Source organism: Hemiscyllium ocellatum, chromosome 5 (genome assembly GCF_020745735.1).
Source record: "Hemiscyllium ocellatum isolate sHemOce1 chromosome 5, sHemOce1.pat.X.cur, whole genome shotgun sequence".
Lineage (NCBI taxonomy): Eukaryota > Metazoa > Chordata > Chondrichthyes > Orectolobiformes > Hemiscylliidae > Hemiscyllium > Hemiscyllium ocellatum.
The window spans coordinates 126,068,778-126,085,863 of record NC_083405.1 but is presented as its reverse complement, the minus strand read 5'-3'; the positions used below and the strand labels follow the sequence as shown (position 1 = coordinate 126,085,863).

Here is a 17,086-nt window from a genome sequence, read left to right as displayed (position 1 = left end):
TATACATCTGTTGTGATCCCTTGACACAGAGACATGGATGGGTGGGATACAGCGTAACATCTCTCTTTGCAAAAACTAATTCTCCTTATCTCCTCCAATCCCCAGACTCCTGGACATTTCAGTAATTATCTACAATTTGTGCATGTGTTGGCTGCCTCTATGGATGGCAAAATCCAGAGAAGGTTCTCAATTTGTCCATTAACATGAATTCATTCCAACCTCTGCTGCCTGTAAATCATTTTGCACCAATTTCTGCTATGCCATCACCTCACAAACACTTCCTGCCCCCTGACCCAGCAATGCTTTCAGCCCCACCCCCTCCTCAATCTGTGTAGCATCCTCCTGCCCCACGACTCTTCATGATATCTACCTCCCTCCACTTCTAGTTTCTCGCCAGCGCTCCAATTTTAATCGGTCTGTCACTGGCAGTGGAGGCTGTTGTGATTTGATGTGTATGCATCTTTCAGAGAATGTCAATCATCACTCACAATGATGCAAGATGTGATGTAATAGTCCCATGACTTTTAGTCAGTCTACAAGCTATGATCAAGGTCAGATATATTCTCCCAGTTTAATTGTCTAATAAGTAAATGGCACAGATGACTATTTTGCCAATCCTTCTGTATGATTTGTACATTTGCATCAAGCAAGTAGAATGGAACAATGCGTGGGTCTTCAGTTCTGTCTTCAACCCTCCCTAGATCTGTCTGTCTCTCTATGTCCTGCACCTTACTTTCTGCCGCTCATTAGAGTCGACCTCTCTGGCTTAGTTTTTGTCCACGTTTGTCCTTAAGTGTTGAATTTTGCTTGATAAGGCCAGAGGAAAAAGGAACAGCAGTAGGCCATTCAGCCCTTCGAAACTGCTCCACCCATGATTCAATAGCATCATGGCCGATCCAACATTCTCACATTCACTTTCCTGTCCTTTCCCCATAACCCCTGATCATCCAAGAATCTATCTCCCTCACGTGCTCCTGTGAAGTAGCTTCGGACGTTTTACTATCTCACTGCCTCTATGTAGTTTCGGACTGTTGTCGGTCAAAGTCAAAAGTCACGCAGGCGAAGGACTGATTCTGAGGTTGTGAGGGTCATCTTATGAGGAGAGACTGAGTAGAATTGGGACTATACTCATTGGAATTTGGAAGAATGGGGGGGGTGGAGTCTGATAGAAACATATGAAATTATGAAGGGAGTAGATAAGACAGAAGCTGGGGGGTTGTTTCCACCTGCGATGACTACCGTAAGGGGGCACAGCCTGGAAATAAGGGGGAGCAGATTTCCGACTGAACTGAGGAAGAACTTCTTCCCCCAAAGGGTTGTGAATCTGTCGCATTCTCTGCCCAGTGAAGCAGTTGAGGCTGCCTCGTTGAATGTTTTTAAGGCAAAGAGAGATTTTTGAACACTAAAGGAATTAAGGGATACAGCGAGCGGGAGGGTAAGTGGAGCTGAGGCCACAAAAGGATCAGCCATGATCCTATTGAATGGCAGAGCTGGCTCGAAGGGCCAGATGGCCTACTCCTACTCCTGGTTCTGATGTTTTGCTGGTGTAATACTAATTGATCGATACGTAGATAGGGGCTGAAAATGTCCGGGGACAAGCCATAGTTTCTGTTCTCTGGGGAACTACACCCACAACATCAATGAGGGTGGCACGGTGGCTCAGTGGTTAGCACTGCTGCCTCACAGCACCAGGGTCCCAGGTTCGATTCCAGCCTCGGGCGACTGTCTGTGTGGAGTTTGCACATTCTCCCCGTATCTGCGTGGGTTTCCTCCAGGTGCTACGGTTTCCTCCCACACTCCAAAGATGTGCAGGCCAGGTGAATTGGCCATGCTAAATTGTCCATAGTGTTAGGTGCATTAGTCAGAGGGAAATGGGTCTGGGTGGGTTACATACTCTTCGGAGGGCCGGTGTGGACTGGTTGGGCCGAAGAGCCTGTTTCCACGCTGTATTTGTCGGCTTTCAATGGAATTACACTTCCATTGTCAGCTCTCTCAGTCATGGATCAGTGGGCACACAGTGCCATCCCAGGGCACAACTCGCACTCCCAGAGCAGTATTGAGGGATTGCTGCACTGTCAATGGCTTCATTTCTCAGCCAAAGTGCTGAAACCAGGTCCCACCTGCACATTCAAAGATCCCACGGCACTATTTGCCTGACAGCAAAGAAGGTATCCCTGGTGTCCTAGCCAATATTCATCCCTCAAGACTTAAAAAGGATTGTGTCGCCATTGGCACAGTGTTGACTGTGGCATTACACGTCAAATGATGCTTCCACCAGCTAGGAAGCAGACTGAGATGTCCTGAGGTTGTGAGAGGCAAAACGTCCAGAGTGTAAATGTTAGATCTGGCAAATCAAAAACGCTTATCTTTAACATCCACAGATGTTAAAACTGAAACTGTCTGATTGAATTGCTTTGAAGGTGGATATGGTGGTAACTTGCATATCTTTTGCTCATCTAGGATGGGGATGTTGGCTTGTACGAGGGGCATAGCTGCAAATTGAGAGGTGATAGATTTAAGACAGGTGTCAGAGGCAGGTTCTTTACTCAAAGTGGTAAGGGTGTGGAATGCCCTGCCTGCCAATATAGTTAGCTCAGCCACACTAGGGGCATTTAAACTGTCCTTGGATAAGCATATGGATGATGATGGGATAGGGTAGGAGGATGGGCTTAGATTAGTTTACAGGTCGACGCAACCGTTCTGCGCTGCATTGCTCTATGTTCTACATTCTACATGAAACATAAATATGCCTGACTGGTGCAAGAAAGAGGGACCAGAGAGATGTTCCTTTCCTCCAATTTTCAGCCATGCTCAGGCAGCGTGTGAGGTTATCACTATGTAGCAATGACTTGGAAAATGCAACTTTTCAACCCTGACCCAGAGCAATGGAAACGTGGAACTGATAACTACAAGGAAGAGCTGAAGGAAATTGAACAGGGAATGCTAGATAAATGCATGAGGAAGAACTAATGGAAGTATTTGGCATTGGATTTCTGGCAAGAAGGATGGGAGGAAGATCGTGAATACTAACGGTAACTAGATGGGCCCAAAAAGGCCTATATGTCTGCTCTGCATTTGGTGAAATTGGCTTCAGTTCTGCTCCTTCATCCATTCCCATTCTGCTTTAATTAAATTTTAATTTAACCTTTTTACTAATGGAATGGAATTCAAGTTAATTTTCTATGTCAATATGTCAAGGAACGAATGAGTGAACACACTATTTTAGATTTGAAATTATGCAACAAAACTAGTTAATTACTAACCTTGAAGTTAAGGAGTCTCTGGGGAAGAGTGATCATAACATAATGGAATTTTATATTGAGATTGGAATTTTTTTTAGTTCAGTGTGAAACCAGGAACAAACCAAACCATGTATTTATGAGGAATTAGTGGATAAAGGAAAACTGAGAAACTGGATTTAAATATATGCTGATATTTAAATATGGTAAATATTTAAGTAATCAATTCATAATTCACAACAAATATAAACTCCTTCAGAAATCAAAACCCAATGGAAAGAGTAGTTCACTGTGGTTAACAACAGCAACTGCTCTGTAGGAAACTGCAGAGTGTTGTGAACACAGCCCAGACCATCACACAAGCCGACCTTCCATCCACTGGCTCCATCTACACTTCCCACTGCCTCAGAAAGGCAGTCAACATCATCAAGGTCCCCTCCCACCCCCGTTAGAATCTCTTCCAACCTCTTCCATCAGGCAGAGGATACAAAAGCTTAAACACACAAACCAACAGGGTCAAGAACAGCTTCCTCCCCGCTGTTATTAGACTTCCAAATAGACCTCTCAAATTTCAAATCTAAAGTTGACCTTGCTTTGTACACCTCCTGCGTAGCCATAACCTTGTGCATCTCGCTCTGTCTAAATACCCTATGATCTGAATGTCCTTGTATGGTATGATCACCCTTTACTGCTTGCAAAACAAAATTTCTCACTGTACATAGGTACACATGACAACAATAAATCAAATCAAAAGTATTCAAGACAGTACCAGATTAAAGGAGAAGACTTATAAATCTGCTGAAAACACAAGAAAAGGAAAGCTTCAACTCTGTGAAAGATGGCCAAGAAATTGGATGAAAGAAGAGTTGACTCCAATGATCAAGGTGTTGCAGTGAAGAATACACTGGGAAATGATCTTTACCCACAATTTTGTTTCATTCAAAAATGATGTAATTGCTGGATATTTTCCTTTTAGCTATCGAGGGAAGGTTGCTGTCTAGGAATACATACAGTTCTCGCTAATGAGAGAGCAGACAATGGTGACTTTACTTATTCACAAAAGTATTAGTAAGTGCACCACACAGCAATCATCTTCAACTAGTTTTAAATATAATTCTTAGCTCACTGCAGCCAATCAGAATTAACTTGCCAAACAAGTAGCACCTTGTTCTCATGCTGGATAAATAATTCCCTTTGAAATTTGGAATTCTTGTGTCTGTCCTAATGAGTGTAGAATGAAAAGACTCAATAAAATGTCTCTGTTGTTTCAGCAAATTAGGAAGGAGCAGGACTGGGGAAATTAATGGCACTAAAAGCTGCTCTATCCCTTTAACCTCACGGCCTGCATCCTTATGACGTGGTCTTCAAAGATAGTAGATGAGTTAGTTTTGATCTTCCAGCACCTCTTAGAGTCTAGAATAATCCCTGTGATAGTTCCACATCACAAATTTAACCCTGTTAAAGGAGGAAGACAGCAAAACAGGGAACTCATGGCGATCAGCCTGATATCAGTAAGAGACAAAATGTTACACCTACCACTGGGAACGTGGATAAAAAACACTTGGAAAATTAAAATATAATAGGACAGAAATTCACGAAGGGGAAACTACCTTTGACAAGTTCGTTCAGGATTGGGGATGTGTAGATAACTAGCAGGATAGATCAGGGAGGACCGGTGGATGTAGTATCTTTGGATTTTCAAAAGGCATTTGATAAGGTGCTCCACAATAAGCAATTGCAGAGAGTTAGGTTCATGGACTTGGGTTGAATACACTACCATAGATTGAGAATAATGGGAGAAAGCAGAGGGCAGGACTATCCAGGGTCATTTCTATTTGGGACGTGTTGGACCTAAGGGCCTGTTTCCACACTGTAAGTAATCTAATCTATTTGACCGGCTATAAATAGTGGAGGAGACAAGAATGTAAGATGATAGACAGGGTATATATAAAGTTGCCACAATCTTACCAGCCGTAAGGCTGCTCTGTCATCAGGGGGAGACAATTGGTGGTGGTTTAACCTGAGGGTCACCATGCCTCAGGCATAGGGAGGGTTTGAGAAGGAAAGACTATCACAGCAACCTCAATCAGTGCAGGAATTGAACCCATTCTGTTGGTGTCCCTCTTTATTGCAAATCAGGCATCTAGCCAACTGAACTAGCCAACATCAAAGTGAATACATACTGAAGTATATTTACAGAGGGTGCATTACAAAGGAGAAAGTGAGGACTACAGATGCTGGAGATCAGAGTCGAAAGTGTGGTGCTGGAAAAGCACAGCAGGTCAGGTGGCATCCGAGGAGCAGGAGAGTCAATGTTTTGGGCAAAAGTCCTTCATTAGGAATTAGGCTTGTGGGCCAAAGGAAAGATAAATGAGAGAGGGGTGTGGATGGGGGGAAGGAAGCTGAAAATGCGATAGGTAGATGAAGGTGGGGGGTGAAAGTGATAGGTCAGAGAAGAGGGTGGAGCGGATAGATGGGAAAGTTGATGGACAGGTCAAGAGGGCAGTGCTGAGTTGGAGGCTTGGGACTGGGATAATGTGGGGGTGAGGGAAATGATGAAACTGGTGAAATCTGCATTTATCCCATGTGGTTACAGAGTCCCAAGGCAGAAGATGAGGCATTCTTCCTCCAGGTGTCGGGTGGTTAGGGAGTGGCAATGGAGGAGGCCCTGCACCTGCATGTCTTGGTAGAGTGGGAGGGGAGTTGAAGTGTTCAGCCACAGGGCAGCGTGATCTGTTGGTGTGGGTGTCCCAGAGATATTCTCTGAAATGTTCCACTAGTTGGCGTCCTGTCTCCCCAGTGTAAAGGAGACCACGGTGGATACAATGGAAACAGTAGGTGATGTGTAAAGAGATACAGGTAGATTTCTGTCAGATGTAGAAGGATCCTTTGGGGCCTTGGTTGGAGCTGAAGGGGGTGATGTGGGCGCAGGTTTTGCAATTTCTGCAGTGGCAAGAGAAGGTGCCAGGAGTGAGGTGTGGGCTGGTGGGGGAGTGTGGATCTGATGAGGGAGTTATGGAGAGAATGGCTGATAGGGGTGGGGAGGGTAATATATCACTGGTGATGGAGTCTGTTTGTGGGTGGCAGAAGTGGCGGAGGATGGTGCGATATATATGGACATTGGTGGGGTGGAAGGTGAGGATGGGGTGGGGGGGTCTGTCCTTGTTGCGTTGGGAAGGAGGGATGGGGTTCAAGAGCGGAGATGCAGGAGGTGGGGGAGATGTGCTGGAGGGCATCGTCGAGCAAGTGGGAGGAGAAATTGCGGTCTTTGAATAAGTAGGCCAACTGGGATTTTCTATGGCAGAAAATATTGTATGCCCAAATCCTTCTGCAGCCTCCCTGCTTCCTCAATGCTACCTGTCCCTCTACCCTACCTTTGTACCAGCTGCAAGCTTAGCCAGAATGCCCTCAGTTCCTTCATCTAGATCATTAATGTATAAAGTGAAAAGTTTTGATCCCAACACTGACCCTTGCGGAACACCACTTGTCACCAGCTGCCATCCTGAGAAGGACCCTTTTATCCCCACTCTCTGCCTTCAGCCAGACAGACAAGCTTCTATCCATGCTAGCATCTTGCCTCTGATACCATGGGCCCTTATCTTACTCAGCAGCCTCCTGTCTGATAACCTGTCAAAGGCTTTCTTGAAGTCCAGATAGTTAACATCCATTGGCTCTGCTCGGTCAAACCTGCTCATTACTTCCTCAAGAGTTATAGCAGATCTGTCAGGCATGACCTCCCCTTGATTAAACCATGCTGACTTTGCCCTATTTTACCATACATTTCCAAACATTCAGAACTCTCATCCTTCACAATGGATTCCAGGATCGTACCCATGACTGAGGTTAAGCTAATCGGTTTATAATTTTCCAACCTTTGCCTTACTCCCTTTTTAAACAGGGGTGTCATGTTAGCGATTTTCCAGTCCTGTGGGACCCTCCCTGATTCTAGTGATTCCTGAAAGATCACCACTAACACCGCCTCTGTCTCTTCAGTTATCTCCCTTAGAACGTTGGGGTGTAGTCCATCTGGTCCAGGTGATTTATCCACCATTCAGCTTTTCTAGCACCTTCTCCTTGAGGATGGCCTCTGGCCCCTGCAACTCGTGAATTTTTGGGATATTACTGGTGTCTTCCACTGTGAAGACTGACGCAAAGTAATTATTCAGTTTCTCAGTCATTTCCTTGTTCCCTGTACTACCTCTCCAGCATCATTTTCCAGTCGCCCAATGTCCACATGTGCCTCTCTTTTGCTCTTTATTTATCTCAAGAAACTCTTACAGTCTGCCTTTATATTACTGGCTAGCTTACCTTCACATTTAATCTTCCTCCTTATTTCTTTGTTTGTTGCCCACTGTTGGTGTTTATAAGCTTCCCAATCCTTTAGTTTTCCACTGCCCTTGGCCACATTACATGCTAACTCTTATACTTTTCTGCTACCCTGACTTCCCCAGTCAGCCAAGGTTACCTCATCCTCCCTGTACCTTGCTCCTTTTTCCAGTTGTATTAATCTCCAAGGTGAGCTCTTGAACATCATAACGTTCAAGGCCATGAGCCAAGTGAGACAGATGTAGGTAGTAGTCTACTTTGATAGGACAGACTTGATGGGTCAAATGGCGTCTTCTATCCTGTATGATTCGATAATCTCAACCCTCATCCAATCCCTCGCACATTACTGATTTTCTTTGCCCGATTCTTGCCTACATCTGCCGAGGCCCTAGTCTCTGGCATGCCCCCTAGAAATCTCTGCAGCCTTCTGTATCTCTCTCTATTCTCCTTCCAATCTACCTCTCACCTGTCTTCATATCTCCTCCATAGTTCAGAGTCAAGATTTTTTTTTCTGGTAACAGCCCGAGGAAAAGCCTCGGGACATATGACAATGTTAAGGGCGCTACATAAATGCAGCTTCCTCTTGTTGGCATCACTGTGTGTGCAGCTATAAATTTACTTTGTGGAGAAAGTTTACTTAAAAATAAACAAGAAACCATGCCTCATTGCAGGCGCAGTTCAAACCTCCCTAAATGGCCAATAAAAGCAGAACTTAAATGTTCTAGATCATTCCAAGAATCCAATCCACCATAATTCACAAGCACCCAGTAAATGGCTTGATCACTGTAACATGATGGATACAGGGAGGTGGTGGAGAGGGGGAGGTTTAACTTCTCTGTGTTACTATAATTCTGTCACTTGGAGGTCGTTACATTACGTGTTAGCTTTGGCTCAGTGGATAATACTCTCACCTCTGAGACTAATGCTCATAGGTACAAATCCTACCAACCCCCCCAACCAAGTTAACACTCACGATTGACACTCTAGTTGTGTTGCCCATGTGGGAATATTCAGGAGCACTACAGTAGAGATGGCTTGCCAAAACACTACTTAGATTCCATACATTGATTGACAAACGAGAGATTAGGCAAATGAATGACTGTATTCCTGAGAATTTAAAACTTGATCAACGCTTTCAACATAGTTGGAATGACCAGTGGAGGGGAAAAAGCCCATTGTGGACTGGAATAAACAATTTCAAAATGCCATCTGATAAATATAGGAGTGACATTCCAAATCAATACTACACACAAGAAGAAAGTTGGAACTCTCTTCCACAAACAGCAATTGTTTTCAAAGTGTTAGTTTTTGACTGATTGATAGACACTTTACAAACCAAAGGTGAGAAGGGTTGTGGGCATAGTTAGATCATAGGTCAGTCATGACTTTATTGAATGGCAGAGCAAGCCTTGAGGGGATGTATGAAGGGTCTTTTCCTGTTCCTTACCACAAGGCAAATGACCAGTGCTGGATGGTTTCCCACCACACAATGTTTGAGCTGGAGTAGGAGCTCCTCCAGTCTCTAGGTGGTGCCACTCAGCATTGGATGGGAGTGTCAGGAGAGAATGGGCGAGATGCCCAGAGCCACACCAACCTTCTAAAGGTTTATAAAATCATGAGGGGCATGGATAGGATAAATAGACAAAGTCTTTTCCCTGGGGTGGGGGAGTCCAGAACTAGAGGGCATAGGTTTAGGGTGAGAGGGGAAAGATATAAAAGAGACCTAAGAGGCAACTTTTTCATGCAGATGTGCGTGCATGGAATGAACTGCCAGAGGAAGTGGTGGAGTCTGGTACAATTGCAACATTTAAAAGGCATTTGTATAGGCAAATGAATAGAACATAGAACATAGAACAGTACAGCACAGAACAGGCCCTTCAGCCCACGATGTTGCCGACCACTGATCCACAACTTTGCTTCCACAACTGCTGCTGGCAACGCATTCCATGTTCTCACAACTCTCTATATAAAGAACCCCCCTCTGACATCCTCTCTGTACTTTCCGCAAACCAGCTTAAAACTATGACCCCTCGTGTTAGTCATTTCTGCCCTGGGAAATAGTCTCTGGCTATCGACTCTATCTATGCCTCTCATTATCTTGTATACCTCAAATAGGTCCCCTCTTCTCCTTCTTTTCTCCAACGAGAAAAGTCCGAGCTCAGTCAACCTCTCCTCATAAGATAAGCCCTCCTGTCCAGGCAACATCCTGGTAAACCTCCTCTGAACCCTCTCCAAAGCATCCACATCTTTCTTATAATAGGGCAACCAGAACTGGATGCAGTATTCCAAGTGCAGTCTAACCAAAGTTTTATAGAGCTGCAACAAGATCTCACAACTCTTAAACTCAATCCCCCTGTTAATGAAAGCCAAAACACCATATGCTTTCTTAACAACCCTGTCCACTTGGGTGGCCATTTTAAGGGATCTATGCACCTGCACACCAAGATCCCTCTGTTCCTCCACACTGCCAAGAATCCTATCCTTAATCCTGTACTCAGCTTTCAAATTCAACCTTCCAAAATGCATCACCTCGCATTTATCCAGGTTGAACTCCATCTGCCACCTCTCAGCCCATCTCTGCATTCTGTCAATGTCCCGCTGCAGCCTACAACAGCCCTCTATACTGTCAACGACACCTCCAACCTTTGTGTCATCTGCAAACTTGCTCACCCATCCTTCAATCCCCTCATCCAAGTCATTAATAAACATTACACAGAGTAGAGGCCCAAGGACAGAGCCCTGTGGAACACCACTCACCACTGACTTCCAGGCAGAATACTTTCTTTCCACTACCACTCGCTGTCTTCTGTTGGCCAGCCAATTCTGTATCCAGACAGCTATGTTCCCCTGTATCCCATTCCTCCTGACCTTCTGAATGAGCCTACCATGGGGAACCTTATCAAATGCCTTGCTGAAGTCCACTTACACTACATGCACAGCTCGACCCTCATCAACTTTTCTAGTCACATCCTCAAAGAACTCGATAAGGTTTGTGAGGCATGACCTGCCCCTCACAAAGCCGTGTTGACTGCATTTAATCAAGCCATGCTCTTCCAGATGGTCATAAATCCTGTCCCTCAGAATCCTTTCTAACACCTTGCAGACAACAGACGTGAGACTGACTGGTCTGTAATTGCCGGGGATTTCCCTATTTCTTTTCTTGAAGAGAGGAATTACATTTGCCTCTCTCCAGTTCTCAGGTATGACTCCAGTGGAGAGCGAGGATGCAAAGATCTTCGCAAGTGGTGAAGCAATTACATTTCTTATTTCCCAAAGCAGCCGAGGACAAATCTGGGCCTGGCGACTTGTCAATCTTAATGTTTGACAAAATTTTCAGCACATCAGCTTCCTCTATCTCTGTCCATTCCAGCATGCACACCTGCTCTTCAAAGGTTTCATTCACTACAAAGTTCATTTCATTCGTAAAGACAGAAGCAAAAAACTCATTTAGGGCTTCCCCTACATCCTTAGACTCCACACACAAGTTCCCTCTGCTATCCCTGATCGGCCCTACTCTTTCTTTGACCATTCTCTTATTCCTCCCATAAGTGTAAAATGCTTTTGTTTTCTCCCCAATCTGTTCTGCCAAGCCTTTCTCATGCCCCCTCCTGGCTCTCCTCAGACCATTTTTAAGCTCCTTCCTCACCTGCCTGTAATCATCTAGAGCTGAGCTTGACCCTAGCTTCCTCCATCTTATGTAAGCTACCTTTTTCCTTTTGACGTGAAGCTCCACCGCTCTCGTCATCCAAGGTTCCTTTATCTTACCACTTCTTGCCTGTCTCAGAGGGACATATTTATTCAGCACTTGCAACAACTGTTCCTTAAACAGTCTCCACATGTCTATAGTGCCTTTACCATGGAACAATTGCTCCCAATCCATGCTTCCCAACTCATGTCTGATAGCATCATAGTTTCCTCTTCCCCAATTAAATATCCTCCCATTTTGCCTAATCCTCTCCTTCCCCATAGCTATGTAGAATGTGAGGCAGTTGTGGTCACTATCACCAAAATGCTCTTCCACCACAAGATCTGATACCTGCTCTGGCTCGTTTCCGAGCACCAAGTCTAGAATGGTCTCTCCCCTCGTCGGCCTGTCAACGTACTGAGTTAGGAAACCCTCCTGAACACACCTAACAAAAACAACTCCATTCAAATCTTCTGCTCAAATAGGAAGGGTTTGGAGGGATATGGGCCGGGTGCTGGTAGGTGGGACTAGAATGGGTTGGGATATCTGGTCGGCATGGACTGGTTGGACCGAAGGGTCTGTTTCCATGCTGTACATCTCTATGACTCTATGACTCTAAATAACTGCAATCCTTTCATTCTTCCTTGCAGACTAAAAGCTTGTGAGATAATCACATTTTTAATCAGTAAGGGGGAGAAAAGCAGGAAAGTGGAGTTGAGGATTATCAGAATGAGCCATGATCTCATTGAAAAGCAGAGTAGGCTAAATAGGCTGAATGGCCTTACCTCTGCTCCTATGCCTTATGGTTCAAATGCCTTATCAAGATTTGACACAGCATCTTCTAGGCTTAACTCCTGTTCCAATATTCTTTGTTGCCATGGAGAATTTATTTCAATCTCACAGTTATCAGAAAAGCACACTGGGCTATGCAATTGTTCCATTCCAAGCCTGATCTCCAGTATCTAAAGATCTTTACTTTAATCACTGGGAAAACTCCACATGTGGGTTCTTTTTAGGAAACGATGCTTTGGGGAGACGATGGCCTAGTGGTGTTATCACTGGGCTCTTAATCCAGAGACCCAAATAATATCCTGAGCACCTGAGTTCAAATTCTCTCATGGCAGATGGTGGAATTTGAAATCAACAAATATCTGGAGTTATGAATCTAATGACGACCATGTCAATTTTTGGGGAAAAGCCCATCTGGTTCACTAATGTCCTTTAGTGATGGAAACTGCCATCCTTACCTGGTCTGGCCTACATGAGAGTCCAGACGCACAGCAATGTGATTGACTCTTACCCTCTGGGTAATTAGGAATGGGTAATAAATGCTGTCCTAGCCCATGAATGAACAAGAAGTTAACCTGTGTTGTGTTTCCCTATTTTGATGCCCCATTATTTAGCGACTATTTAGCTGATTTCCTCTGTACCAGACACTGACCAGGAACATTCAACTTCACACCTACAATCACCTGCTCCCCCTCACCCCCACTACAATGGTCCTCAACGAAGCCTCCCCACCCCTCTCCACCACCCCCCCCATCACGGTCTGCATCACACTGTGGAATATTCTGCCGATGGCTTTGCAAAGTGAGCAATTGTTTCCATAGCACCAAAGCTGCATTACCTAGACAACGTGTCCCTGCTACTGCTCCTCCCCAATCCCTTTATTTCAAAGGTTATTTAGCCAACAGAGAAACGCTATCATGTTTTTTAAAAGGAAAATTAAAATGGCCAGATAGAGCGATTTGGTAAGTGGGACGGTACAGTGACTCAGTTCCACGCCTCCAATCCCCATAAGTTTCTATTTTGCTGTTGTGAGATTTTTTTCAGTCTGTGCTTCCTAATTTTGCTTTTGTCTGTGGGTTCGTGCTCCCCGAATCTGACATGGTCACGGCAAGCCCCATTTGGATTCTTTCCCAGAGCCTCTTCATTCAGAAAATTCCAGATCTTACCTCTTTACCCTTCCTCACCTCACTTGGCTCCCCAAACAAAACTTCCTCGATGTTAAAATTATAATTCCAACAAAGCAAATAAGTGGCAATCCACAAAATAGGCACATGATCAATGGGAGCTCTATTGAGCCCGTTCTCCCCTCACAACAAAATCATGGCTGACCTTCCACTGCAAACTCCATCTTCCCTGAACTTTCCATTAATTCCTTGAAAATCTATTGACTCTTTTCTTGAATGTATTCAACTGAGCATACCCAGAGCTCTGGGATGGAGAAATTGGACTCATGATCCCTCGGTGCAGTTATTTCCCCCCAGCTCAGACCCGCCCCTTGTTCCGTATGTGTTCTAGACACACCAACAGAGGGCGCTACATTTTCCCAGCATGCACCCCGCTGAGCCCCTTAAGGACTCGTTTCATTTCAATTAGTTTCCCTCTCATTCTTCTGATCCTCAAAGAATATAGGCCTCTTGCACTCAATCTCTGCTCACCCTCTTGTCGGAGACTGAAAGGGGTGACCTTATAGAGGTTTATAAAATCATGAGAGGCATGGGCAGGGTGAATAGCCAAGGTCTTTTTCCCAGGGTAGGGGAATCCAAAACTAGAGGGCATTGGTTTAAGATGAGAGGGGAAAGATTTGAAAGGGACCCAGGAAGTAACTTTATCACGCAGAGGGTGGTGCGTGTATGGCACAGGTATGCTAGAGGAAGTGGTGGAGGCTGGTATAATTACAACATTTAAAAGGCATTAGAACGGGTACATAAATAGGAAGGGTCTTGAGGGATATGGCTAAGTGCTGGTAAATGGGACTAGATTAGGTTGGGATATCTGCTCAGCATGGACGGGTTGGACTGAAGGGTCTGTTTCCATGCTGTACATCTCCATGACTCTATGGTTCTATGATTCTCAACCCAGAAGGTAAGTTATCTTTAGCAGGGTCTTTTAGGAAGGAGCTTAAGACCCACACAATTGTTCAACACCATGAACAATTTCAGGGAAATACATTTACTCTTGTCAGTGGGCTATTAATCCCAACCTGGGCTAATATTGTGGGAGATTTGGATCCCACTGGGCCAGATGGTGAAATGTAAATTTGATAAAATCTGAATTTTAACAAAAAGGTTAATCTAAAGCCTCACGTGTAATTCATGTTGTATCAGCATGGACAAGACAGGAATCGAATGTTCCCTCTCTGTGCTGTACTATTTCTATGTCTCTATGGTAACCATTAGGTTAAAAACAATGACTGCAGACCCTGGAAACCAGATTCTAGATTAGTGGTGCTGGAAAAGCACAGCAGTTCAGGCAGCATCCGAGGAGCAGTGAAATCGATGTTTCAGGCAAAAGCCCTTCATCAGGAATACAGGCAGAGTGCCTGAAGGGTGGAGAGGTAAATGAGAGGAGGGTGGGGGTGGGGAGAAAGTAACATGGAGTACAATAGGTGAGTGGGGGAGGGGATGAAGGTGATAGGTCGGGGGGAGGGTAGAGTGGATAGGTGGAAAAGAAGATAGGCAGGTAGGACAAGTCATGGGGACAGTGCTGAGCTGGAAGTTTGGAACTAGGGTAAGGTGGGGGAACCATTGTCAAGGATGGCATGGTGTCTCAGTGGATAGCACCGCTGCCTCATAGCGCTAGGGACCCGGGTTCGATTCCAGCCTTGGGTTCAATTCCTGCCCCAGGCGACCCTCTGTGTGGAGTTTGCACATTCTCCCTACATCTGCATAGATTTCCTCCGGGTGCTCTGGCTCCCCCATCACCCCACAGCCATGCTAAATTGCCCATAATGTTAGGTGCATTAGTCAGAGGGTAAATGTAGGAGAATGGGTCTGGGTGGTTTACCCTTTGGAGGGTCGGTGTGGACTTGTAGGGTCGAAGGGCCTGTTTCCACACTATAGGGAATCTAACCTAATTGTCATAAAAATCTCATTCACTGGGGGAGGAAGTCTGTTGTCCTTGCCTGGTCTGGCTGACATGTGACTCCAGACCCACAGCAATTGGCTAAGGCAGCCAGTGCCAGCCTTACCAGAGAAGCCTTCATTCCCTGTAGAAGAATCTACAGAAGCCCTTTGTGATAAACCCTTCACCTTGCTAATCGATTCATGTTCTCAACTCGAAAGAAACGCGTGTTAAGAGAAGTCAGTCCTTACATTGTCTTCTGCGATCGGCTTGTCGACGGTCACTTGGGGGAGGAGGAGGGTGGTCGGAGAGATGGGGGGCCCTCCTACCACGGACACCACGCCATTCTGGTCGACGGCACTGTGCAGCTTCCTGCGCCCTCCGTAGTGCCCGCTGACCGCCAGCACTGAGCGGTGACTCCCGTGGCTCTGGTTGCTGTTGGTCCTGTACAACTGGGGGAGGCACAGGGAGCCCCTGGTGCTCTCGGCGTCATCGAAGACGCTGCCCTCGTCGTCCGAGAAGATGTTTTCCATGGCGGCGTCGGCGGAATGCGTCCGGAATCGGAAAATACTGCTGCGCCTGAGCGGGTGGCGGTTCGAGAGGATGGGAGTCATGAGAGGCTGTGGAAGAAGAGGTCACACTGTTCAGTCTCCACAGATAAATAGGGAATGTTAGTTATCCACACGGACATGGGCAGATTGGGATGAGGAGCTGCGGTAAGCCATTCGGTCCCTCCATCCTGCTCTCCCAGGGAGTAAAATCATGGCTGATCAGAGTGTGGCCTCCACTCCACTTCCCTGCCTGCCTCATTCCCCCCTCCTTCTCCCACATCTCACACTTGTGTGACGAGGCTATGCCCGTTAGGTGATGTGTTCAGTACAGTTACTCTTGAAACTGGAGTCCCAGGTGAAGAAGGCACTTGGTACACTTGCCTTTATTGGTCAGTGCATTGAGTATAGGAGTGGGGAGGAGAAAGTGAGGACTGCAGACACTGGAGATCAGAGTCGAGAGTGTGGTGCTGGCAGCATCTGAGGAGCAGGAAGATCGACACTTTGGGCGTAAGCCCTTCATCAGGAATGAGACTTGTGGGTTGGGAGGTCATGTTGCGGCTGTACAGGACATCGGTTCAACTGCTTTTGGAATACTGTGTTCTCCCTGCTAGACGAAAGATGTCATGAAGCTTGAAAGGGTTCAGAAAAGATTTACAAGGATGTTGCCAGGGTTGGAGGATTTGAGCTACAGGGAGAGGCTGAATAGACTGGGGCTGTTTTCCCTGGAGTGTTGGAGGTTAAGGGGTGACCTTGGAGAGTTTGATAAAATCATGAGGGGCATGGATAGGGTAAATAGACAAGGGCCTTTCTCCAGACTAGGGGAATCCAGAACTAGTGGACACAGGTTTAAGGTGAAAGGGGAAAGATTTAAAAGGGACCTAAGGGGCAACTTTTTCACACAGAGGATGGTACGTGTATGAAATGAGCTGCCAAAGGAAGTGGTAGAGGCTGGTACAATTACAACGTTTAAATGGCATCAGGATGGGTAGATGAATAGGAAGGGTTTGGAGGGACATGGGCCAGATGCTGGCAAATGGGACTAGAGTAGATTGGGATATCTGGTCGGCATGGACGAGTTGGACCAAAGAGTCTGTTTCCATGCTGTACATCTCTATGACTCTAAATGCTGACTCAGTTCAATGACACCTACATCTTGTAAGTTTAAAATCTGACCACCTCTTTGTGGGATTTATTCCTCTGTTGTACTGCATGAGGAACACATTTATGGCTGTATGTATTGCTGAGACTGTAGAATGCTCTGGTCAGACCGCCGGTGGAATATTGTGAGCAGTTTTGGGCCATGTATCTAAAGAAGGATGCATTGACATTGGAGGGGGGTCCAGAAAAGATTCAGAAGAATGAGCCTGGGGATGAAATGCTCATTAATGAGGAGCGGTCAAAGACTGAGGGCCTGAAATCGATTGAGTTTCGAAAGG

At 45.7% G+C, this 17,086-nt stretch overlaps 1 protein-coding gene across 1 annotated transcript in view; it reads right to left on the bottom strand.

Annotated features, from left to right (window-relative positions):
- scn5lab (sodium channel, voltage gated, type V-like, alpha b) overlaps window positions 1-17,086 on the bottom strand; it is a 367,399-nt gene that overhangs the window by 241,653 nt on the left and 108,660 nt on the right. Inside the window, exon 12 of the mRNA XM_060825166.1 lies at window positions 15,351-15,719. Coding sequence (XP_060681149.1) covers window positions 15,351-15,719 — 369 coding nt within the window. The remainder of the gene's footprint in view (window positions 1-15,350; window positions 15,720-17,086) is intronic.